At 36.0% G+C, this 27,385-nt stretch overlaps 1 protein-coding gene across 1 annotated transcript; it reads right to left on the bottom strand.

Annotated features, from left to right (window-relative positions):
• Positions 1 to 89: 89 nt before the first annotated feature.
• Positions 90 to 26,504, bottom strand: LOC117330823 (ERC protein 2-like). Its single transcript, XM_033889334.1, has 15 exons — positions 25,153 to 26,504; positions 23,998 to 24,390; positions 23,297 to 23,395; positions 22,650 to 22,805; positions 19,163 to 19,330; positions 18,749 to 18,916; positions 17,014 to 17,174; positions 15,510 to 15,633; positions 15,029 to 15,169; positions 13,520 to 13,713; positions 12,766 to 12,901; positions 12,084 to 12,215; positions 11,449 to 11,603; positions 9,569 to 9,716; positions 90 to 7,512 (listed from the first exon to the last, which is right to left on the bottom strand). The coding sequence occupies exons 1-15, from the start codon at positions 26,143 to 26,145 to the stop codon at positions 7,315 to 7,317; spliced, it is 3,366 nt and encodes a 1,121-aa protein (XP_033745225.1). The 5' UTR covers positions 26,146 to 26,504; the 3' UTR covers positions 90 to 7,314.
• Between the last annotated feature and the right edge of the window lie 881 nt (positions 26,505 to 27,385).

The raw sequence follows: 27,385 nt of genomic DNA, 5'->3' as shown, positions 1-27,385 counted from the left end.
ACCAAATATGGACAAAATCCTTTCATTCCAACAAAAGTCCTTTGGACCGGGCGAGCTAAAAATAAAAATAAATAATGACAGACACCTGGTTGCACAGTAACAGCTTTTATTGGTTCCAAACCTGGACATAAGTATCATACAATAACTTCCGCACACACACGTCAGCATTAAAATCTACACAGATCTGGGATAAGGACCACATGCAGTAATATATTCACAGACTCATTGCTGCTTCTTACAGCTACAACGCCCCTGAAGGAGAACACTAGACACGAATATGGTTACATTACGGAAACCAAAGACTGGAAATGGCATTTATGACATTGTAAACTACATAAATGCAGCTGACTTTAGCAGGATAGTTCGTGACATTTAACATACTATCATAGAATACTGTATATGAAGAATACCAGAATGATAGATGTCCCTTATAATAAGATGGGCTTATGTTAATGACCAAGTACAATGAATACTGTCTGTAATTCCGATACATCATAATTCTACCTTAATTCACTGTACATTAAAATGTAATAGGGCATTCTCTAAAAACTGGCTTCCAAAGTGAATTGTCGAGCAATACTGTGGTTAATCAAACAAAAAAATCACTTTTTTCTAAATCTAACGTCTGGGAATCACTTAACCTAGGCAATGTTTGCTTGTGGATTTTGATAATTTTACAAAATTGAGGTAGTTCAAAAGATGCAAAACTAATGTGCAGGCTAGCTATTTTTGTGGTTATGTTCCTCACTTATGACACAGAACATGTATACATTGATTAATCCTTGGAGTATATTTAAATACTATATGATGAAAACAACAGCAGGTTGATTTAATAACATAATCTACAACGATCCAAGGGAGATAACTTCGATTACTTGAAACTAACATAATATAACTTGGGTACTTGTTTTTCGTTTCGCTGCTTTAACTTATACTTTAATTATGGGGATGGAGAGTGGGGCGAGTTCATTTATGAAAGGATAATACATTTTGAATTCAGTATATACATATTTAAAAACCATAAATAATATCGTAAATAGAAAACAAAAGAGACGCATGAGCCTTAAAAGTCACCCGAGTTGTAATTAAAGTCCATTTGACTCTTCAGCCCCTAAGGGTCAGTCACTTTCAATGGCAAATCAACAAATGATGCTCGAAAATGTGATTTCCCCATATAAACTATAGTAAGTTTGTTTTTATCCCATTCCCAGGGGTAAACATGAGACCTAAGGGTCATGAAATTCACAATTTTTGGTTAAGCACTTTGGGACCCTTCCATCTATGAACAGAATTTGATTTTACCTTATTTGGGTCTTGAGAAATTTTTAAATTTTTAATCGGACCCCTTTTTGCCCCATCCCAAAGTCCTTTCGGGTTGGGGACCAAATAATTCACAATTTTGGTTGACTTTGGCCATGAAAGATTACTGCAAAATATTAAAATTGATTCAGGGGTTTCTGAGAAGTTGTTGAAAATGTAAATTGTTTACGGTGCACAACGGACGACAGACAAGACGATTAGAATAGGTCACTTGATATTTTGTCTCGGATAACCTAATTAAATAGAATCAGGCAAAAGGTTCTTCAATTTTAGTTCTCTATTTTTATCTTTAAATCAAAATACAAAAGTTATCAACAGAAAATTAAAGAAATATCAACTTAGGGTAATACTAGGTATAGTAAAGTACAATGCATTTAGCTAACATCTAATTAAAATAAGGCAGTGATGTGCCCCCAAAAATTCATAAATTTATATATTTATAAATATATACATGAAGTTGTTTAAGTCTGTGATCACAACAAAGAGCAATTACAAAATAAAAACCAACAAAATCACCTTGTCAGGCCGTTTTCCAATAATATGTACAGGTATGACAATTCCTCAATCGTGCAGGCAAAATAATTAAGCAAATCGTTTTCAAAAAAGAAGAATAAAAAATCTATAAATTAAAATAAGAAATTTTCTTTGGCAAAATTAAAAGACATTAAAGCTAAAAACAAAGATCTGGGCACGTGAAAATATCAATAAATTTATTTACTCCGTCTGTGTACTTGCATTTTACATGAATGTTCTGCAATGAAAGGCAAAACAAAGAATGATGTCACAGGGAAGATAGAAATTAATACTTTGATTTGAGGTAGGAAGCTCGGTGTAAATAACTTCAATAAGATTTTCCTTTTAGTGGATTTGACTTTACAATATAGTACCCTAACACTTAACACTTGTATACCAAAATGATGAGGACATTAGCGGTAAAGTTGATCAAAGAGAAAGCAAATAAAACTACCTTGATTCTCTCTCTTTTGTTCATGTTTATAAGCATTCCCTACTATTCTATACCCCAGAAAGCTTCTCTCAACACCTCTGTGTAACTGAACTCATGATCAGTGAAACCTTTTGATACTCATATTGGTGAACACTATGGAATTGAACACAATTCTCCAACAGGAACAAAGATATTTTCTTACATAAAATTATTCTGTCTTTTTGTAGGTCTAATTTCCAATGCCTAAGACTACGCATTAATTTATATAAAACTTCAAATTACATTTTGTTTTATATTTGAGTTCTACATGTGTATTAACCATGTAATTTCACATCCATGTAATTTATTTTATCAACTACCTAAATTGAAACCAAGAATTCTAAGACTTCTCCATTATCTTGTGGCAGATGAAAAAGTCAGATTTAAATCCAGATTTCAAGTATTAGTTCAAATAATAATTTATGAAGAAACCTGCCTAAATTTGATAGAAAAGCCCGTACATTGTATCCAAAAGCTGGACATAGACTAGGGACCTGTTCGTTTATATGCGGACAAACCGGTTCGTCAGTTTTTAAATGTTATATTTCAATCATATATCTTGACCTGCAAATGTTAATACAGGCATTGGAAGTCTTTGTCAAGGCTTGTGTGAAAACAATATAAAATCACCAGGTCCGTCTTTATTTCATAAATGAACAACACTTGTCCAACTGTTTGGACTGCAAAAGCGAAAACGGCCTAGTATAAAAAATACATTTTGATATGGAAGTGAACTTGACAATACTGTGAATTTAATACTTCAGTCTGAATTTATCAATGAACACTGGGCTAGGTGACAAGTAAATATAGAACATGAACTCTAATTCTTTTTTGCGTCGATATTTCTCATAATATTGAAGATACATTGTATAGTAAGTACAATTGAAAATTTGAAAAAACTAAGTAATGTTGACATGGCCGGAAAGGTCCACAAATACTGCACATGTAATATTGAGTATATTTTGCAGTAGTTAAGATGAATGATTAAGATGACAAATGGTTTTTGAAATATGATTATTACATAAAAATGTGAATAGTTATCGTAGGACAACATAGTTACACAAATACATGTTTATACACATATAGAGACACAAAAAGTCATGCTATATGAATAAAATGTCCCCTTTAAATGTAATAATAATATACTATTGATAATTTTTTTTAGAAGTTGCAGTGGCTGAGTGGTTAAGGCTGGTGGTTTTTCTCCGGGTACTCCGGCTTTCCTCCACCTCCAAAACCTGGCCCGTCCTTAAATGACCCTGGCTGTTAATAGGAAATTAAAGCCACCAAAATAAACTGAACCATTTAAAAGATTTCACCTTAAATAAGTCTTTTAAATACAAGGTTAAAAGTCAGAAATATAGCTATATAAGGTCCAATATTGCTTATGTTTATAACTTATTTGATAAACAAACATGATAAAGTACATTATTTTTTATGAATTTGATTGTTATTAGAAAATACTGGCTATATTCCTTAAGCATGCCTTCTTGCTCAACATAACCTGGTTCAAATTTACATATGCCCTTGTAGTGGTGTTGATACCTTGCGGGACAAATATGTTTTTTCAAGCATAAAATCAAAGTAATACAACACTTTAGTGAATTATAGTCCCACACTGTATGTGAAATTATATGCCAAGAATGCATATACAAGTATGATAAAATTGTAATAAATAAGTTGAACCTATACCCAAAGTATGAAGTTCTAGTGACTAGTAGTATAGGGCCTTTGGAAGATCAAATGTCAAAATGTAGGTCAGAGTGACCTATATTTGACACAACACACCAGCTCACCTAGGTGAGCCAATGACCCAAGTATGAAGCTTCAGTGTCTAGACAACTGGTTTTTTTTTTATGTAGGTCAATGGTCAAAATATAGGTCAGAGTGACCTACATTTGACACATTACACACTGCCTTACCCAGGTGAACCCATGCCCCAGGTATAATGTCAAGCATAGGAGATAAGACAATATAATGTGCGGAAGGACTGACAGACTTAATGTAAAACCATATAACAGGGTAATGGTTTGCTTTAATCTTTGAAATTGTATTAAAAAATTTAACTGTTTGACATCTAAGCCTCCAGACCAACAGTGATTAATACAAGTTGAAATTTTTTCACTGTTGCAAAACAACGACATTTTAATTTTAATCGTAGAAATTCTGTTTATTGGGACACTTTCCGTTATCACGACAAATGAGAATGAGAACTAATACCTTTGAGGTTAATCCTGATGATTTTCAACAATTAATTACAACAATGAACTGATGTTAATTGATAACTGCTACACAAACAAAGGAACCAACACGCTCCACGTTCTAGATAAGAGATGGATAGAAGCACCGTACTGAAGTTTTAACATACAAATATTGAATTAACATAAAATAATGCATGCAAAATCATATGAATACATTGTACACAAACAAATAAAATATAGAATTTAAAAATATTTTCAAAATTAAATTAAACCTTAAAATGATCTACATCGGATTAAAATACGTAGTCAGCTGCAATAAACACATAAGTATATATTAAGTATGCACTGTTAAATTGAGAAATACTTATACATAAGTCTGACTCACATTTCAAGGCTATAAGATAATATTATGGACGTTGTGAATACTAGGCTCTTGTTGCATATTGTAATGTAGAATTTCCATTGATATCATATTTGTAATAATCTAGGTATAATATTTTAAGAGTGAGTCTTTGATAGATGATATATCAACTGTAACGTACATAAAAAAAATGTTTGTCTTACTTATAGATAAGGATAAATTCATGGTAGATGATGTAGGAAATCATCATTAACTCGATAAAGGATTATGGAAAAATTATTTCCATGTAAGGTGTACGATGAGTTTGAATTTGTGATACAATAAATACATAGTAAAATTATTCTAGTGACAAATTTAGCAGAACAGATGTATAACATACCAGTCTTAATGAACCCAGACACTGGTTAAAAAGAAATCTGAACAATTCAATTTGTTTATGCTTCTGTGGTATCTACACTACAAATTAACTGTCAAATTATTTTCAGTTTCTAGTGACAAATTTAGCAGAACAGATGTATAACATACTAGTCTTAATGGATCCAGACACTGGTTAAAAAGAATTCTGAACAATTTGATTTTTTCATGCTTATGTGGAATCTACTGTACAAATCTATTGTATTACAATTTCTTCACTAAGTGATCTGAAATATTTGTATGAAAATTAAACTGTCAAAAGTGGTGACTCCACTTATTTGAGGAAGTACCAACAACCATACTTGATCTTGTCTACCAGCAGTAAATAAAGGTTTACCAACTCTCAACTCTCTAAGACGTGTCCATTAAAAAAAAAAAACGTACACATACATAACTATCTTTTGTGCGGTAAAACTTCCTATCTGGCAGACCACAACCGTTCATTCACATCCAGGTACAGAATATATTATGCAAAAAAATTCTCAAATAATAATAAAACAAATAAAAGATAAAATACAAGTTTGAAAATGAGGGGTAAAAGACTATGCAATATTCATAATGGTATATTTTCGAAGAGTAAAAGTTCACTACAAAGTTTCATAGATTAAAACAGTAACAAGTCTAATATCACATCTAGTGAAACCTGACTATGATCACCACCTGCGCAGTAAGATGGTCTTAATAGAGAGGTTTCACTATATAATTTATGCAGAACACCATCCAGCTGGATAGAAAAAGGCAAGACAACATATATAAACAATTATTCAGTCTCGCCACCTACATACAGTTCTGACATAAGCTCCGCTCAGACTGTCTGTCTACATGATAGGTCTAACACAAGCTCTGCTTAGGCTGGCTTTCTACATAACAGGTCTGACATAAGCTCCTCTCAGACTGTCTGTCTACATAACAAGTCTGACATAAGCTCTGCTTAGGCTGGCTTTCTACATAACAGGTCTGACATAAGCTCCGCTCAGACTGTCTGTCTACATAACAGGTCTAACACAAGCTCTGCTTAGGCTGGCTTTCTACATAACAGGTCTGACATAAGCTCCGCTCAGACTGTCTGTCTACATAACAGGTCTAACACAAGCTCTGCTTAGGCTGGCTTTCTACATAACAGGTCTGACATAAGCTCCTCTCAGACTGTCTGTCTACATAACAGGTCTGACACAAGCTCCTCTCAGACTTGCTGTCTACATAACAGGTCTAACACAAGCTCTGCTTAGGCTGGCTGCCTATATACAGGTCTGACACAAGCTCTGCTCAGACTCAGACTCCGCTCAGATGTGTTGTCTACGTACTTGTCTGATACAAGCTCTGCACAGGCTTCCCTGCCTTTATACAGGTCTAACATAAGCTCAGCTCAGGCTTGCTGTCTGCACACAGAAACAAGCTCTGCTCAGGCACATTGTCTACACAGTCACAAGCTCAGCTTAGGTTTGCTTTCTACAGAGTCGGACACAAGCTCAGCTCAGACTCGCTGTCTCCAAATAGTGAGAAACTCCCCTCAGGCTGACCGTCTACAAATCCTAGATGTTTGTAGTTGTCAACAACCAGATAGATAGAAGAATATTCAAACATATCAATCATTTGACGAGAAAAATCATTTTTGGATAAGACTGTACCCAACTTTTAAGACCATAGTACATATGTATCTATATCAGCATATACAGGTACACCGTATAATGGTATATAGTATCTTTTGAGCTATTTAGTATATAGCCACTCACAATTGAAATGTATCGACGTTAACAATTTATTACAATAAGTGCCCTAAATCGCATACTGTCTTTTCTACAGATAATGTAAAGACTGACCTTGTAAGCAATAAGTGAGATATATCATTCCATGTATTTGGAAAAGAGTACATAATCCAGGCAGATTCTAAGCTTCTTGGCACAAAGACTAAGTATAGTTTTTTATACATGTTTATAGGAATATTCATTTGGTTGCATAAAAGGGATATATTATATATAAATGTATACATATATATATTTAAACAACTTGAGATTTCATCAAAGGGAGATGACTCATGAAGCATCTGCAGTGGTGGTAGAGGGAGCTGAAAGGTCAGGGTCAAGAGATTCCGGAGCAGTCAACACGTAGGGATCCGACTTGTCAGGGGTCGAGCCTCGCGACATGTAGGGTTCAGATTTGTCAGGAGTAGAGCCCCGTCGCCGATGAGCCTTCTTTTCCTGTCTATGGATTAACTTCATACGATTTTGTGTCTGAAAAATAGGACAGAAATACATTCATAATTTGTGTGAGTGACCTCTTACAACATCTATGTGACCTTGTACAATGTCAGTGTAACCTCGTACAATGTCTGCGTTACCTCATACAATGTCTGCGTAACCTCGTACAATGTCTGTCTGACCTCATACAATGTCTGTGTAACTTCATACAATGTCTGTGTAACCTCGTACAATGTCTGTGTAACCTTGTACAATGTCTGCGTAACCTTGTACGATGTCTGTGTAACCTCTTACAATGTCTGTGTAACCTCGTACAATGTCAGTGTGACCTCGTACGATGTCTGTGTAACCTCGTACAATGTCTGTTACCTCGTACAATGTCTGTGTAACCATGTACAACATCTGTGTAACCTTGTACAATGTCTGCGTAACCTCGTACAATGTCTGTGTAACCTCGTACAATGTCTGTGTGACCTCGTACAATGTCTGTGTGACCTCGTACAATGTCTGTGTGACCTCATACAATGTCTGTGTGACCTCGTACAATGTCTGTGTGACCTCATACAATGTCTGTGTAACCTTGTACAATGTCTGTGTAACCTCGTACAATGTCTGTGTAACCTCGTACAATGTCTGTGTGACCTCATACAATGTCTGTGTAACCTCATACAATGTCTGTGTAACCTCGTACAATGTCTGTAACCTCGTACAATGTCTGTGTAACCTCGTACAATGTCTGTGACCTCGTACAATGTCTGTGTAACCTCGTACAATGTCTGTGTAACCTCGTACAACGTCTGTGTGACCTCGTACAATGTCTGTGTAACCTCGTACAATGTCTGTGTAACCTCGTACAACGTCTGTGTGACCTCATACAATGTCTGTGTGACCTCGTACGATGTCTGTGTGACCTCGTACGATGTCTGTGTGACCTCGTAATATGTCTGTGTGACCTCGTACAATGTCTGTGTGACCTCATACAATGTCAGTGTAACCTCATACAATGTCTGTTTGACCTCATACAATGTCTGTGTAACCTCATACGATGTCTGTGTGACCTCGTACGATGTCTGTGTGACCTCGTACGATGTCTGTGTGACCTCGTAAAATGTCTGTGTGACCTCGTAAAATGTCTGTGTGACCTCGTACGATGTCTGTGTGACCTCGTACAATGTCTGTGTGACCTCATACAATGTCTGTGTAACCTCATACAATGTCTGTGTGACCTCATACAATGTCTGTGTGACCTCATACAATGTCTGTGTAACCTCGTACAATGTCTGTTTGACCTCATACAATGTCTGTGTAACCTCATACAATGTCTGTGTGACCTCGTACGATGTCTGTGTGACCTCGTACGATGTCTGTGTGACCTCGTAAAATGTCTGTGTGACCTCGTACGATGTCTGTGTGACCTCATACGATGTCTGTGTGACCTCATACAATGTCTGTGTCACCTCATACAATGTCTGTGTGACCTCGTACGATGTCTGTGTGACCTCGTAAAATGTCTGTGTGACCTCGTACGATGTCTGTGTGACCTCATACGATGTCTGTGTGACCTCATACAATGTCTGTGTAGCCTTGTACAACATCTGTTTGACCTCATACAATGTCTGTGTCACCTCATACAGATTATTCAAATACACTCATGTAAGATATTCTATATCTGTTTAGATACATTTTATTCAAAGCTCCCAGAACATCATATCTAAAACACCGGCTGAGAGTATGTTTCTAGTAAATATTGACTTGATGAAAAGACACAATCACGTCAGACATTGAGATAAAAATCATGTGGGGACATATATTTACACAGACTATTGAGGACTCAAGCTCCCAGAACATCATATCTAAAACACCGGCTGAGAGTATGTTTCTAGTAAATATTGACTTGATGAAAAGACACAATCACGTCAGACATTGAGATAAAAATCATGTGGGGACATATATTTACACAGACTATTGAGGACTCTGTCATAAAGTTAGACCTAAACCAGTGGTAGCTTCTGAAGCCATCAGTTAAGTACCACTCTACTGTCTCCAGATCACGGCTAGACATCTCTATTGTGTATATAACTGTACTTACCACTTCCTTAAGTTGATTCTGAAGTTTTTCCTTTTCTTTATTTAATTTATCTATTTCTTCATTATTTCTCTGCTTTTTTGTACTTGTCATTTCCAATAGAGCGATATTGGCATCCTTTTCACTGATAGCAGCCTGAATGGCCTCTTGTCTGTAAAAAACAAAATCATCAAACTGAGAATTCTTATCAAGATATAAGATTACTACCAGTAAGAGAACACTAAATGTTGATTCCTATTGTAGGGTTTTGTTGACCATTTTCATTATCGTAACTAAACATGATACATGAACGTATCAACAGCTTGCTCCCATGCCGACATCACAAATAGCTGAAGACATCACTTATAACAAGCCATAAATTGTGTCGAGAACATTACTCTCAGTTTCTTTGATGATCTAACAGACAGTCCGACTTTTCTTGTGTTATAACAGCCCTCTAACAGACAGTCTGACTTTTCCTGTGTTATAACAGCCCTCTAACAGACAGTCTGACTTTTCCTGTGTTATAACAGTCCTCTAACAGACAGTCTGACTTTTCCTGTATGTTATAACCGCCCTCTAGACAGATAGTCTGACTTTTCCTGTGTTATAACAGCCCTCTAACAGACAGTCTGACTTTTCTTGTGTGTTATAACAGCCCTCTAACAGACAGTCCCACTTTTCCTGTGTTATAACAGCCCTCTAACAGACAGCCTGACTTTTCCTGTGTTATAACAGCCCTCTAACAGACAGTCTGACTTTTCCTGTGTTATAACAGCCCTCTAACAGACAGTCTGACTTTTCCTGTGTTATAACAGCCCTCTAACAGACAGTCTGACTTTTCCTGTGTTGTAACAGCCCTCTAACAGACAGTCTGACTTTTCCTGTGTTATAACAGCCCTCTAACAGACAGTCTGACTTTTCCTGTTTGTTATAACAGCCCTCTAACAGACAGTCTGACTTTTCCTGTGTTATAACAGCCCTCTAACAGACAGTCTGACTTTTCCTGTGTTATAACAGCCCTCTAACAGACAGTCTGACTTTTCCTGTTTGTTATAACAGCCCTCTAACAGACAGACTGACTTTTCCTGTGTTATAACAGCCCTCTAACAGACAGTCTGACTTTTCCTGTGTTATAACAACCCTCTAACAGACAGTCTGACTTTTCCTGTGTGTTATAACAGCCCTCTAACAGACAGTCTGCCTTTTCCTGTGTTATAACAGCCCTCTAATAGACAGTCTGACTTTTCCTGTGTGTTATAACAGCCCTCTAACAGACAGTCTGACTTTTCCTGTGTTATAACAGCCCTCTAACAGACAGTCTGACTTTTCCTGTGTTATAACAGCCCTCTAACAGACAGTCTGACTTTTCCTGTGTTATAACAGCCCTCTAACAGACAGTCTGACTTTTCCTGTGTTATAACAGCCCTCTAACAGACAGTCTGACTTTTCCTGTGTTATAACAGCCCTCTAACAGACAGTCTGACTTTTCCTGTGTTATAACAGCCCTCTAACAGACAGTCTGACTTTTCCTGTGTTATAACAGCCCTCTAACAGACAGTCTGACTTTTCCTGTGTTATAACAGCCCTCTAACAGACAGTCTGACTTTTCCTGTGTTATAACAGCCCTCTAACAGACAGTCTGACTTTTCCTGTGTTATAACAGCCCTCTAACAGACAGTCTGACTTTTCCTGTGTTATAACAGCCCTCTAACAGACAGTCTGACTTTTCTTGTGTTATAACAGCCCTCTAACAGACAGTCTGACTTTTCCTGTGTTATAACAGCCCTCTAACAGACAGTCTGACTTTTCCTGTGTTATAACAGCCCTCTAACAGACAGTCTGACGTTTCCTGTGTTATAACAGCCCTCTAACAGACACAACATTTATATCTTAAAGCTTACTTCATTTCATACACCTCCTCTAGATGCTTGTGACGTTCGGACATTAGACGTTTGAGCTTGTGGTCTTTCTCCTCAAGCTGCTTGTTCAGTAGAACCAGCTTCTCTGACTGTTCAAGGGACTTCTGTCTGTTGAGCTCTAGTGTCACCTCAGAAACCTGTCGAATCAACAGACATATGCTTAACATGTACATTACACTGGAAAATATTGTACAGAGAATATGCTTTGTGTTGCTTTCTGTGGCAGACTGTTTACTGCATTTGAAGGATTTAATATATCATTATCTAATAATTAATTTTCCATTGTTTGTACGCAGAATGCGGCTTTCTGATTGGTTGAGAATTTTTTTTCATATCGATATGAAAAAAATTCTGAGAATGGCGCGAAAAATGTGACGTTGCGTATTGATTTGAGATAAAGAATCCCATATAAATCCAGTAAAATTGTACATAAAACATGTTTTGAATTAGAAAATTATTTTCAAAAATATACAGTTTGCAAAAAAAAAAAAAAAAAAAAATGACATCAATGCTTAAAATTTTTAATTAGAAAATAAGAAATATACCTTCCCTAAAGACAAGCCCCTATCACGGGACACATTAGAAACTCAGAACCATAGCCTGTTCCTGGATACTACCTTATCTCTTGTCTCGTCCAGCTGGGCCTGAACCTCAACCATCGCCATCTCCCTTTCAGCCGTGATCTTCACACTCTCCTTCAATGCTTCCTCCAGTTCCTCGATTCTATCTGCCTGTGATATCAGCTTGTCCTGAATAAGAAAACATCAACACTTGACCAGACAATTCAGATAGATAATAAATGTCACATGTGTCTGTAAAAGTGGGGAATAACAAGAACTCCCATGGTGTGTTAGGCCCCTTTCCACAGCATACAATTTCCATGCTTTTGTTAATTAGTTTTAGCTCCAAAAGAAATAATCATCCCCATGCCACTTGACCATTTTTACTGAACAGTAGGCATTTAGGGGAACTTGCCAAGAGAGGCAGATTACAGTTGGTACTCCATAAATATCCATCAAAACTTGATGAAATTTAAATAACACATTCTCTTTCATGTATGGTCACAAACACTGCCCTTACATTTAGCTGTATGGTAAGCTATGTGGCATTCTAACAAATTACTCCCCCTTACCTGAAGCTGTGTGGCATCCTAACAAATTACCCCCCCCCCCCCCCCCCCCCCCCCCCCCCCCCCACACACTCTTACCTGTAGCTGTGTAACAGATTAACAATTGTCCAACCCCTTACCTGTAGCTGTGTAGCCTGACAATGTCCCCATTACCTGTAGATGTGTATTACCTGTAGCTGTGTAGCGTCATCACTGAGGTCTCCTTCCCTCTTCCGTGCCTCCTCCAACAGATGAGCACTCTTCTTCTTCTCAGCCTGCTTGTTCCTCTTCAGTGTGCCCACCTTCTGTTTGTACTCCTTGATGATGCTGTAAGACAGAGGATTATTGTATATCTCACTTATCCACTCTGGTTAAACAGCTTAACATCTAGTTGTACTGGATAGGGTTTCAATCTCGGGCGATGTACAATGGAGGTCAATGAGGGGAATCATGTTAGCTGTAATCTAGTTCAGCTATAATCTATATCATTATTCTAATATCCAGTGAATGTTTTAAGGTCACAGTTAGGGATACAGCTATAGCCTATATCATTATTCTAATATCCAGTGAATGTTTTAAGGTCACAGTTAGGGATACAGCTATAGCCTATATCATTATTCTAATATCCAGTGAATGTTTTAAGGTCACAGTTAGGGATACAGCTATAACCTATATCATTATTCTAATATCCAGTGAATGTTTTAAGGTCACAGTTAGGGACCTTTTCCTTGTAGTCTAGTTCTGCCATTATTCAGCTTAACGAGACCTGCAGCAGCTAGATAACTGTTGATGAGACCTGAGACAGCTGGATTACTATTGATGAGACCTGAGACAGCTGGATTACTATTGATGAGACCTGAGACAGCTGGATTACTATTGATGAGTAGTTAAATGACTGGTTTAATCATTGTTTTACCTTAATTAAAGGCCTATAAATACACTTACTCCTGTAGTTCAGTGATCTGTGCATCCTTATCCGACTTTTCAGCCTCCGCTTCCTTGACGATACCCTGGAGACGATCTGCTTCTGCATGTGCCTTGTTCACCTCGTTACGAGCTTGTTCTAACTGGGATGTCATTTCAGTCACTTGCCTCTCAAAAGATTCCAGATTTTTTGTTTCGGGAACTCCTTTCTTAAGCTATAAATGCACAAATAAATTCACATTCATTAGCGTTATAAAGATAATTTAGCATATAATTTCAATTTGTGACCGACAAGGGACCTTTATATACCTGTAATGAAAGTCTACTGTCCTTGTATGAAATATGACATTGGTTTGTAAATCTGCATCTGACTGAATTTCAGCATTTGGGAAAAGGCCAAAGCTCAAACAGACTACCCAATATACAAGCATTCAAAGTCTATGTTAAGTATGATGTTTTACCAACAAAACAACCATTACTTCCACAAAGGCAGGTACTTATGGAACGAACTTCATACAGAGGGTGTACAATCATAACTCGAAGCGGAAAAACCAGAAGCCCCAAATCCATTATGTACTTTATGACAGACAGCAATTTAGAGGACTTATTTCTATTTCCCCTATTTGGCCTAGCCCCATCTTGCCCAAATGGAGCAAGTTGACAAATTTTGTTCCACATTTTATAGCAATTTTGAAAAATCCATTCAGTTGTTCCCCTTCCTATAAGGATGCTTCTGACCCTATATGATCAAAATCCAATAACTCATTCATGATAGGTAGCAATTCAATGGACTTACCCCTCTGTTTCATCTATTTGACCTGGCCTGGTCAGTCTGGCCCCATGGGAGCCGGAGTCTCCAATTATGAAAATTTGTTCCCCCTTCCCACAAGGATGTTTCTGGCCAAATTTGGTTAAAATAAGTTCAGTCTTTCATGACAAGTAATGATTTAAAGGAAAAGTTTTTTCAGGCAAGTTCGGGTTCAAAAGTACTTGCCCAAAGGTGAAATAGAGCGGTTCAATCAAACTGAATTAGTAGTATCTTATATCGCTCTAAGGAAAAAGGAAAAATCACAGGAAATTTTGCACTAGCCAATCAAGCAACTTGCCACCATTTACCTGCCGACAGACCAAATTTACTGTCTTCAGGCCATACAACATGGCTTTTTTACCACCCTGGCAAAACTGCAGAGATCGAGGTCAGTTTGTTCAAACTGAGACATCAATGTCAGTTTACTAAAACTGAGGGGGCAAGGTCAGTTTACCAGAACTGAGGGGTCAAGGTCAGTTTACTAGAACTGAGGGCTCAAGGTCAGTTTACTAGAACTGAGGGGTCAAGGTCAGTTTACTAGAACTAAGGGGTCAAATTAAATCTACTAGAACAGGTCATAACAAGGTTATATTACCAGAACTCTTGTGATAAAGATAAATTTACAAGAACTGAGGGGTCAAGGTCAGACAAGTGGACAAGACCTGCCACTAACATACATCCATACATTGTGACATTGACTGGTAATACTGTTCACAATATACCTCGTCCAGCTGTGTATTCAGCTCTTTTTGACGATCCTCCTTGGCTTGTAAGTCATGATCTAGTTGTCTCACTTTGTTCTCCAACTGGAATTTCTCTTCGCTGGCCACGGTGGCCTGCTCCCGCAGCTCAAACAGCTCAGTCTAAAATAATAACAAACAGCTCAGTCTACAATGGTAACAAACAGCTCAGTCTACAATGGTAACAAACAGCTCAGTCTACAATGGTAACAAACAGCTCAGTCTACAATGGTAACAAACAGCTCAGTCTAAAATGGTAACAAACAGCTCAGTTTATTATAAATCATAACAAAAAGTCTGGTCTACAATAGTTACAAAATAGTTCAGTTTCAACACTTACACAATATAGACTACCACTAATTTTTCATTTATAAAACTCTCAGACTGAAATTGAAGGCTTTATCTGTGACCGAGATCTACTCTAAAACCAAACATCATACAGACCGTGACATACAGATGGTACCTGTTTATCAGTTAGTTCTAGCTGTAGGTCGTCCAGTCGTGCCTTGAGATTCTGGTTGGTTTTGATGTACATATCACATTCTTCTTGGTGCTCCAGGTCAGTTCTCTCACGTAGGTCCTTTAATCTATTAATCAAATTGTACTTTCTTTATTTCAGTCATTACTATGAAAATTAAATAGTATCTCATTAAATACATACAGGACTTTTTCTCACTGGTTTGGGAAAGGGCCTTTTTATCTCATTCTGGGAAGAAAATTGGTGAATTGGGAAAGATTTTTTCAGGAGTAAACTGCAAATTTTGGGAATTTGGCTTAAATATTAAATAATTTCAATTGGGAATGGGGCCCATTAACGGCCTCAGAAAAAGCCCTGACAGAGATGATATTGAATGGTTTCCCCTTAAATATAACATATGTTTCACTTGTATGACTATCAGAATATCAATATTTTTCAGGAGTGGGAAGCATAGGTTAAAAACATTGGTATATTCTGTCATAATCTTTAACTCGAGAGCTAAAAGTAGACACTTAATCAAAACAGAGTGCTTAGAATCTCCTAACGGGTTTACCAAGTACATACATAAGATCTCGAAGTAAAGACCTTAGGAAACTTTTGATAATATTGTTTGAAGATTTGATCTTTTTGGATTTCTTTGACCTTTACTGTATGATGTAGATAATTTTGATGAGAGAAGTGTCTAGAACTTCATCCCAGATACCGTCTAAGACAAGTATAAGGACTCCGAGTCAAACAGCAGTCTAGAAGAGGCTAGTCGAAGGAAAACAATTCAGATGACAAAGGCTGCAACTCACCAGAAGCTCACAATTTCTCTGGTAATATGTGAACAAAATACTTATGAATGAACAGCCTCGACAATACGACAACTCTCCTATTGTACATTTCTCGATATGTGTATCAGGAAAGTTTAGCTTGTATCCATCGCAAAAAATGTATTTGACAGTGCACTTTTTTGTATCCATCACAAAAAATGTATTTGACAGTGCACTTTTTGCCTATCTCTTAGAGATGTGAATCTGTTTCATTTTCAGGATAAATAATCAGAAATGCGAAATTGATCAATTACAATCAATTTTCAAATTCAGCACAGAATAGTCCTTTTGTAGAAATTCATGTACATCTCAAGTACATTTATTTTATAACACTTCTTGGCCTTTGTTATCAATATTTTTGATACAGAACATAAACAATTTATTTAACAGGTGTTAATATATTAAAAACTCCTTAATTGCTTGTAAACAACTTATGAATATATTGGTAAACAAAAAAATCAACTACTTCTTGGTTCAGTAATATAAGAAAAATATGCAAAGCCAAAGATTTACAAACACTTCCAGAAATATCTGATTAATTGCAATTTCAAAATCGTCATTGACGATCGGTTTTATTTTCTTTTGACTAATTTTCCATTATTTTTAATCATCGGTCCACCTCTACTATTTTTACTTTTTTTAATCATCGGTCCACCTCTACTTTGTTAACTTACTTTTCTATCTGTCTGTCTTTATCGTTCAATGACTCTTCCATGGAGGAGATGGCACTATCAGATGAGAAGGAATCCATGGCGACAGTGGCAGCTGCGGCCACAGACTTGAGACGTTGGATCTCATCGTCTTTGTTGTCTATAGATTCCTCTGCCCCCTCGATCTGTAACCCACCAGTAACATCAAATCAGTACCCCATGTAACAAAGCCTCACATCATTGCCAGGGATTAAACATGTTTTCAATTTCTGCATCTAATTTTATGAAATTGATGGAAAACTTTACACGGTCATACTGGAAAATTGCAATTTTTTAGAGGAACCAGGATGTATCTCCAGCATGGAGTGCTTAGAAGTAAAGGGCCGTATCTCAAATTCATCAATTTTTTGACTTTGATAAATTACAATTCCGACTGAGCATTTCTTATAGAATATATATTTTATATCAATGGAAATTGTCTAATTCTTTTAAATCAAATAGTATTTTAACAGAATTAGACCATTTCAATTGATATAATGTAGAAATTCTATAAGAAAATCTCACTTGTAGTTGTAATTTATTAAAATCTAAAAATGGATAAATTTGAGATACGGCCCTTTACTTCTAAGCACTCCAATTGTTGGAGATACGTCCTTGTTCCTCTAAACAATCAATTAAATATTAGCATTTGCATAAATTGCTACATTAATGCACTATCAGTCTATCACATCCATTCCCATAAAAGTTCAAGTCTTTGAAATATTCCCATGAGAAGAAGACATTTTAACCTGAAAAAATCCTAAGAATTAGCATAAAAAATATTGTACAAATACCTTTCTGAATCTTCTATTTAAGGACTAAGCAAACAAGACAATTCAGCAAATTATATTCCCCGCCCGGATATGAAATTATATGCCAAGAATGCATATATGATTAATATGTAATAAATAAGGCGAACCTGTACCCAAAGTATGAAGTTCTAGTGACTAGTAGTGTAGGAGATAGAGCCTGGATAATCTTTTTCTTTGAGGGAGGTCAAAGGTCAAAAATGTAGGTCACACCAACTCACTTAGGTCAGCCCATGGCCCAAGCATGAAGCTTTCAGTGTCTGTTTCTTTGATGTAGGTCAATGGTCAAAATTTAGGTCTGAGTGACCTTCTTTGATATATGACACACTGCTTTGCCTAGGTGAGCCCATAGTTAAAGCATGAATTTTTAGTGTCTGGACAAACTGTTTCTTCGATGTAGGTAAAAAGTAATATTGTAGGTCAGAGTGACCTATTTTGACACCTGACACACTACCCCATCTAAGTGTACCATGCTCCATGTATGAAGCTCCATTGACAAATAGTGCAGGAGATAGAGCCCGGATAAGGTAATGTGTGGAAGGACAAAGGGATGGGCAGACAAAACTCAAAACTATAGTCCCCCCTCCCCTCCCTAGTTCCTGGTAGGGGACTAATTAAAACCTGAAACCTACAAAATTTGAGATATGAACCTGTGTCTTCTACACCTATAACCAGTAATTACTGATGTATTATATTCTATGTAACCCCATATAATCTCGACCCCTGTATAAACCAGACCATCAACTAGGCCCAGTTGTCTACAAATTCTTTCATAAATATTGTGTATTCCAAAAACAGAACGTAGCGAATGTTGCATTGTGTTACAGACACTCATGTTTCCAGTTTTCCAACCCTCCACATATTTTTCAGTTCAATTCACACGATTTTCACACTAGCGGTGAACAGCTTACTTTGCGCTGTAGTACGTTGATCTTTCTATCCTTTATCTCAATCTGGTCTTTCAGCTCGCCAATCTCTCCCTCGATCTTCCTCTTCTCTGTCTGCAGGTTGTGGGAATGCTTTGCCTTTCTATCGATCGTGGAGTCTTTGTCCTTCAATCGCTCCCGGAGGTCCTCGATCTGAACAACACAGCACATTTGACAAAGGTTGATATATATATTTCTATATTGTAATAAGCATACTGGGTATTGCTATAAAACAATACATGTCCCCTACCAGCTCCTGCTAAAAATAGGAAGGAAATCCAACCATGGATAGAAGTGATTTTTTGTGGAGTCCTGGGGTCAGGTAGATATTTTAACGATATAGCCCTTATAATGAATATCAAATTCTGATTTCTACAACATGAAAATATATTCGCTTACATCTGCCTGCAGCATGCCGACATGTTTCTCCTTGGCGCTGATCTGGTCCTTGAGCAGATCCACATACTGAACTTGTTCTGTGTTCTGATTCTTCGAAGCCTCTACCTTTAATTTCAGTCCCAGTATCTCTGTATCCTTATTAGCCAAGTCCTTCTTTAGATGTTCAATCTACAAAACCAAAATTCTCTTTGTCTTGTGGGAAATATACCAAAATTCTCTTTGTCTTGTGGGAAATATACCTAAATTCCTTTCACTGAATAGTCGGAAATATATCTAAATTCCGTCTGTCTAGTGGGAAATATACCAAAATTATCTTTGCCTAGTGGGAAATATACCAAAATTCCTTTTGTCTAGTGGGAAATATACCTAAATTCTTTATGTCTAGTGGGAAATATACCAAAATTATCTTTGCCTAGTGGGAAATATACCAAAATTCCTTTTGTCTAGTGGGAAATATACCAAAATTCCTTTTGTATAGTGGGAAATATACCTAAATTCTTTATGTCTAGTGGGAAATATACCAAAATTCCTTTTGTATAGTGGGAAATATACCTAAATTCTTTATGTCTAGTGGGAAATATACCAAAATTCCTTTTGTATAGTGGGAAATATACCTAAATTCTTTATGTCTAGTGGGAAATATACCAAAATTCCTTTTGTATAGTGGGAAATATACCAAAATTCCTTTTGTCTAGTGGGAAATATACCAAAATTCCTTTTGTATAGTGGGAAATATACCAAAATTCCTTTTGTATAGTGGGAAATATACCAAAATTATCTTTGCCTAGTGGGAAATATACCAAAATTCCTTTTGTCTAGTGGGAAATATACCAAAATTCCTTTTGTATAGTGGGAAATATACCAAAATTCTTTATGTCTAGTGGGAAATATACCAAAATTCCTTTTGTATAGTGGGAAATATACCAAAATTCTCTTTGTCAAGTGGGAAATATACCAAAATTCCTTTTGTATAGTGGGAAATATACCAAAATTCCTTTTGTATAGTGGGAAATATACCAAAATTCCTTTTGTATAGTGGGAAATATACCAAAATTATCTTTGCCTAGTGGGAAATATACCAAAATTCCTTTTGTCTAGTGGGAAATATACCAAAATTCCTTTTGTATAGTGGGAAATATACCAAAATTCTTTATGTCTAGTGGGAAATATACCAAAATTCCTTTTGTATAGTGGGAAATATACCAAAATTCCTTTTGTATAGTGGGAAATATACCAAAATTCCTTTTGTATAGTGGGAAATATACCAAAATTATCTTTGTCTAGTGGGAAATATACCAAAATTCTTTATGTCTAGTGGGAAATATACCAAAATTCCTTTTGCCTAGTGGGAAATATACCAAAATTCCTTTTGTCTAGTGGGAAATATACCAAAATTCCTTTTGTATAGTGGGAAATATACCAAAATTCTTTATGTCTAGTGGGAAATATACCTAAATTCTTTATGTCTAGTGGAAAATATACCAAAATTCTCTTTGTCAAGTGGGAAATATACCAAAATTCCTTTTGTATAGTGGGAAATATACCAAAATTCCTTTTGTATAGTGGGAAATATACCAAAATTCCTTTTGTATAGTGGGAAATATACCAAAATTATCTTTGCCTAGTGGGAAATATACCAAAATTCCTTTTGTCTAGTGGGAAATATACCAAAATTCCTTTTGTATAGTGGGAAATATACCAAAATTCTTTATGTCTAGTGGGAAATATACCAAAATTCCTTTTGTATAGTGGGAAATATACCAAAATTCTCTTTGTCAAGTGGGAAATATACCAAAATTCCTTTTGTATAGTGGGAAATATACCAAAATTCCTTTTGTATAGTGGGAAATATACCAAAATTCCTTTTGTATAGTGGGAAATATACCAAAATTATCTTTGCCTAGTGGGAAATATACCAAAATTCCTTTTGTCTAGTGGGAAATATACCAAAATTCCTTTTGTATAGTGGGAAATATACCAAAATTCTTTATGTCTAGTGGGAAATATACCAAAATTCCTTTTGTCTAGTGGGAAATATACCAAAATTCCTTTTGTATAGTGGGAAATATACCAAAATTCCTTTTGTATAGTGGGAAATATACCAAAATTCCTTTAGTATAGTGGGAAATATACCAAAATTCCTTTTGTATAGTGGGAAATATACCAAAATTCCTTTTGTATAGTGGGAAATATACCAAAATTATCTTTGTCTAGTGGGAAATATACCAAAATTCTTTATGTCTAGTGGGAAATATACCAAAATTCCTTTTGTCTAGTGGGAAATATACCAAAATTCCTTTTGTCTAGTGGGAAATATACCAAAATTCTCTTTGTCTAGTGGGAAATATACCAAATTCTCTTTGTCAAGTGGAAAATATACCAAAATTCCTTTTGTATAGTGGAAAATATACCAAAATTCCTTTTGTATAGTGGAAAATATACCAAAATTCCTTTTGTCTAGTGGGATATATACCTAATTCTGTCTGTCTAGTGAGAAACATACCTAAATTCCTTTTGCATAGTGGGAAATATATACAGAGGAGCCCAATTATTTGCATATCGGTTATTTGAATATCCCGCTTATTTGCATAAAATTCTCAGGTCCCGATTTTTTTCTTCATCTTTGTATTTTAATCCCGTGTATTTGCATCGACTAAAACACCGACTCCCGCTTATATGCATATAAAAATTCCAAAAAATCGAAAAACTTTTAATTGATTTTAGGGTATTTTTGTAATTTTCCCGTAATAAAAGTTTTATGAAAAGTTTTTTAACTTACATATTGATTCGACACGATGTACAAAGTTATCTTATCATCGGTTCACACTGAATATACTTATTCGTCTGTCTAGTGTGAAAAATATACATACATTTCATCTGTCTAGTGGGAAATATACCAAAATTCCTTTTGTATAGTGGGAAATATACCAAAATTCCTTTTGTATAGTGGGAAATATACCAAAATTCCTTTTGTATAGTGGGAAATATACCAAAATTCCTTTTGTATAGTGGGAAATATACCAAAATTCCTTTTGTATAGTCGGAAATATACCTAAATTCTTTATGTCTAGTGGGAAATATACCTAAATTCTTTATGTCTAGTGGAAAATATACCAAAATTCTCTTTGCCTAGTGGAAAATATACCAAAATTCTCTTTGTCTAGTGGAAAATATACCAAAATTCTCTTTGTCAAGTGGGAAATATACATAATTCTGTCTGTCTAGTGGGAAATATACATAATTCTGTCTGTCTAGTGGGAAATATACATAATTCTGTCTGTCTAGTGGGAAATATACCTAAATTCCTTTTGTATAGTGAGAAAACATACATAAATTTGTACCCATATACAGATTGTTAGCTTGTAGAAATCTGTCACAGCCAATTTCTCTTTTCACGTTTGAATCACTTTATATTCAGAGTTCAATAAGCTATCGCAATATAGTGCATTTTAATCTTTTAATGTAATATATGATTTCACATTCTCACCTCATTCCTCAGAGATTTTTCCTTACTGGACAAGGAATCTTTCAGACTTCCATCCTTTTTCTGGCTCTCAGTTGTCCCTGTTCCCTCCTCCTGAAGTCTCATCAGTTTATCTTCCAGACCCTGGACTTCCCTTTCTAATGCCAAAATCCTACCGTCCTGTCAAAACAACATTCAAATACTGATAAATAAACTTTGATATTTCATTTGAAATTTTAATTTTAAATTAAAATTTAACATACAACACAATGTATTTTTTTGATGATTTATTTTTCCCATTCCATAAAGCACACATGTACATTAATAATTTTCAGAAACTAGAAAATGTCTGTAAGACATAAATGCTGCTATTTGACACTTTGGTGAGGATCGCATCAGCAATTCCTGAGATTAGTAACATTACATGGGGAAGAATGCCATGTGAAGATGAGATGCGATGGGACGGACATGAGAACCAATATATGCCCCCCTCCCCCCATTTCATGGCGGGGGCAAAATGAAAAGCCCATTGTAATGAGTTGACAGCTCAACTGGATTGGACCAACAGTAGCTGATCAATTTCCCCTGTATAAACTGACCACCTGTCTATAGCAGTCACTTTATATTGATCCCCTGAACCTATAACAAACATTTTCTGTAGTGAACATTACCTTGGCCTCCAGCATAGCTTGCATAGTATGTGTGCTGGCAGGCTGCTGTTTCAATTGAACCTTTATTTGTTCTAACTCATCACTCAGACGACTGTTCTCCTGAAAACAATATAACGAAAAAACACATACAGCATTAACGATATTTTCTCAATCAAAATTTTAAAAATTGGAAAGGACCCTTTTGAGCTATTAATTTTCTGAAAGGCCATTCAAACCATACAGAAGGATTCCATGAATTGGAAAAAAGCCTGATCTATAAAACTACCCAGTGCAAATCCTGCTTCAACATTCATTTATGATGAAGTATCTAATTTAAAGTTGTGAACAGCTGACGAGGAAAGATTTCATTTACTGCAATTAATGGCACGGACATGTAAATTTTAGTTGAAATGAGTTCAGAGCTTATATACAGTCAATCAATTTCTAGTATAATCACTTTTGATTTGTAAATTCCCTTTTATCAGTTTAATTTAAGGTTTTTTCCATGAAATGCTATTTAATTTAAACATATGTTGAATTCTAATAAAAACAAATTGCATTTCATTCTCAGCGAATTTGAAAGCTGTGTCACCTAGGCGTTTTATGTATAAAAGAATTTTATAGTATGTGTTGGTGAAAAATCCAATATTTTGATTGTTTTCTAAAAAGACAAAGGGAATGGGGTTTTTTTTTCCGATAAAACCAACAAATTTCATTTTTACCTCTTTTGTCTCAGTAAGATCTCTTTCTCTATGACTAAGTGTTGTTTGCAGTTGTCGAACCTTCCTTTCACCTTCGATGGCTTTTGTTTGTAATTTTTCCATTTCTTTTCTTTCCGCTTCTATCTTTTGCGCGGAACTAGACAATCCCTTGCTTTGTAACATTTCTAACAATTTTTTTATACTCTCGTCTCTTGCAGATAATGTCTGCTTTTGTGTTTCAATTCGAATCTCCATTTCCTCCACTGTCTTTTTCAGGATCACTATTTCTTTGGACTGTTTGTCTTTTTCCCGTTGTAGAATTTCAATTTCCTGTTGTGATATTTGACGGCTAACATCGACATCTTCACACCCGAACAGCTTTGACTCCAAATCCTTGATGGTTGATGATTGTTTCTGTACAAATCGACAATAAAACAAAAAGACTAGTTATGAAATAATGGAGCAATAATAATGTAGTGGCTAAAATGTAAATGCAATTATCTAATCTGTCCAATTTTTACATAATCACTCCAGTTGAAAATAATGTTATCCTAGATAAACTATTTTTAAGTTTTAACATCATTAGGTGAAAACCTAATGTTAACATGAGTATGATTATCAATTAAACCTTGCAAGGTAACTAAAAACAAATACCGTATTTGACCTAATAAGGGTGCAGGGGTAGGGGCGCCCTTATTAGGTCAAATATGGTACCCTAATTATTATATTTATCCATTTTATCATTCTTTTAACATATATAAACTGGTATATAACGTATAGTGATAATACACTCATAATAATATATATTACATTCACTTTCCTGACAATAAACACATTTGATTATGGAATACACACTGTTCAATTATCCCCAGTGGAGGCACAATATTCACTTTTCTGTTACAATTCTATAAAGAGTTAGATCTATACAGGGTAATTATTATCATTTAAATATCGTAGGTAGGAGTGTTCTTAACATTAACCAGTTTCTCAAGTTAAGTTGGTGGAATAATTTTATTTGATGCCAGCTGGTTTCACCAATTGTTGCCACATGTTTGGCTAGGTGTCACCTTCCTGTTGAGCGACTCCCTGCATGCATTACCCTTATACAATTAACATTATCATTCAATTTATAACAGGAAAAGGAAGATGGAAGAGTAATAACATTTTTTCAATCACCTTAAATTCTGCTTGTGCTACCTTCAGTTGTTCATTCAACAAGCAATATTTGGCACTTTCTTCTTTCCGTAATGCCCGCTCCTTCTTCAATTCTGGACTCCAAAATGTTTTGATACTATTCATACTTGAACTAAGTTTATCCTTTGTAGAATCTAACTCTTGTTGCATTTTGGCACATTCTTTATTCAAATCGGCTATTTGGGCTTGAAAGTCTAATATCAATGTATCCCTAAAACTTCTCATATCTTGGTCACGATAATGTTTCATTTCCTGAGAATTAAACAATTGTGTCGTATAGTCTGGTCTTTCTGACGATCTTGATCTTACAAATGGTTGTTCAGAACGTTCCAGTGACCTCGCACCCATATGAGGATATTCCCTATCTATTGACCTATCACATTTGTTATTAGCAGAGAAACCTAACGAAGATCTCGGACTTGCTGCTGGACTGATACTTAAATCTCCACGTGCGGAGAGTTGTAACCTATCTAAGTTCCGTTCCAATGACCGCTCACCCATGAACAATCCATGCTGGTGGTCTCTTTCGTAACGATCTTTTAAAGCTCGTACATTGAGACTGTTTGTATTACTGTTTGTAGGACTACTGTATGGACTTTTGGATGAACCAGGTGATGGCATAGTGTTAGCACTACCGATGCCATCTATCATGCTGTAGCTTGAACCATGATTCATGCTCGGGTACCCTGCTGTGAAAGACTGCATTGTGTCATTAGGGAGATTGATTGCACTATTAGAACTTTGGTTCCCTTGTGATTTTTTGTCATCTTTGGATCCACCAGAACTTCTCCTGCTTCTCGAGAAGATATTCTTCGGAAGAGAGCCACTAAATAACTTACTGCCCGACCCATGACTTGGGCTTCGGCTGTTTGTCTTTTCGGGGCCGTGTTGGTCATTCGTCCGTTCCTCCGGGCTATGTTCAGCTGAGGAGCTGGTCTGTGACTGAGAGCGTTTCTTAGATTTACTTCGAAACATCGTGAATAGGGAAACGACTATTTACACAAGTGATATTGCACTTATTAACATGGAAGTGACGAAATCGTCCCCAAAACCTATCTCGAGACTCATCCTACTTCGGATGATCATGGTTTAGATGCACAGCTGAGACGAGCTGCACCCTCCTCGCGAACCGAAGATGCCATTATGCAAAATCAACATGATACTTCCCTTTGTAGGCCTCATTCGAGGCAAACTGCGGTGATCAAAACTTTGCTCAGTTGTGCATGTCGCCACTAAACATCACATGTCGCATTAAATTTGCAAAGGCCGGTTAAGTTTTCGATTCGGTTCTCCTCATCAGCAACCCACTTCTACTTCTAATTAATATTTATGCACCGTCTATATCCGGTAAACCAATATTTCGAAACGGAACCTCGAAACAGACGGAACGAATCAAACCGTTTGTAGAATGGGATACATCGCAACCCATTATGCTTCGTAATAATATTTTTATGCAACAGAAAAAAATATCAGGAAATAAAATATTAATTTAGGGACAAAAAGAGGTAATTTATTCCTAAATCATATATTACTTCTAACGATCTGGCAAGCTGTTGTGACCATGGCAGGGGGCTGATTCCAACCCATCTAACAGACGTTATCAGACACTTTCCAGATGTCAGTCAATGTAGGATATATATATAATATACTTATATTCGATAACAATGCCCTCGGAATAAAACATCTGCGCTGAACGAAGCTATCGTCTTTTGAACAAAAGGGAACATAGTTATATTAATCAAATTTTATTAATTTTGGATCTCGAGGAAAATGTATATATTAATTCAGAGCAAGATACACGTACAGTATATGTGTAGTCGGCTGAGCACAAGGATGCTATTGTGTCTGTATATAATTGGCCCTGCTCGCCTCTGATATGATAATCTTATTAAATACTTATTGTAGACAAACTAGACTTAGTTTTGGAGCGGTTGGGGAGATGTTCATGGCCTCGTCATATCACACAGGGGTCATCTCTTATCAGGAAAACCTAGCTCGCGCTTTAACACGCAAACACATGGCGAAATATTTACGATCCACTAGGCATTAATTCACTCATATTACGTTCCATACGTGCTGTATAATTCCATGTAGTTTATATGTATACCATATCTCATGATTATTTTTTAAGTCAAAAATTTAAGAAAAAAAAATCAACTCGAGATTTTTTTTTATCATATGAAATCACGGTCCGCCTATAGATGTATAATGCAAC

Source organism: Pecten maximus, chromosome 7 (assembly GCF_902652985.1).
Source record: "Pecten maximus chromosome 7, xPecMax1.1, whole genome shotgun sequence".
NCBI classification, from domain to species: Eukaryota; Metazoa; Mollusca; class Bivalvia; order Pectinida; family Pectinidae; genus Pecten; species Pecten maximus.
Note: the sequence above shows the minus strand (reverse complement) of the source record. Positions and strands in the feature narration are given on the sequence as shown.

Coding starts and splice junctions, on each gene's coding strand:
- LOC117330823 (XM_033889334.1), bottom strand. CDS start 26,145: ATGTTTCGAAGTAAATCTAAGAAACGCTCTCAGTCACAGACCAGCTCC. Junction 23,396..23,997: donor ATCTTACTGAGACAAAAGAG/GTAAAAATGAAA, acceptor TATTGTTTTCAG/GAGAACAGTCGTCTGAGTGA. Junction 17,175..18,748: donor TCAACGTACTACAGCGCAAA/GTAAGCTGTTCA, acceptor GGTGGGTTACAG/ATCGAGGGGGCAGAGGAATC.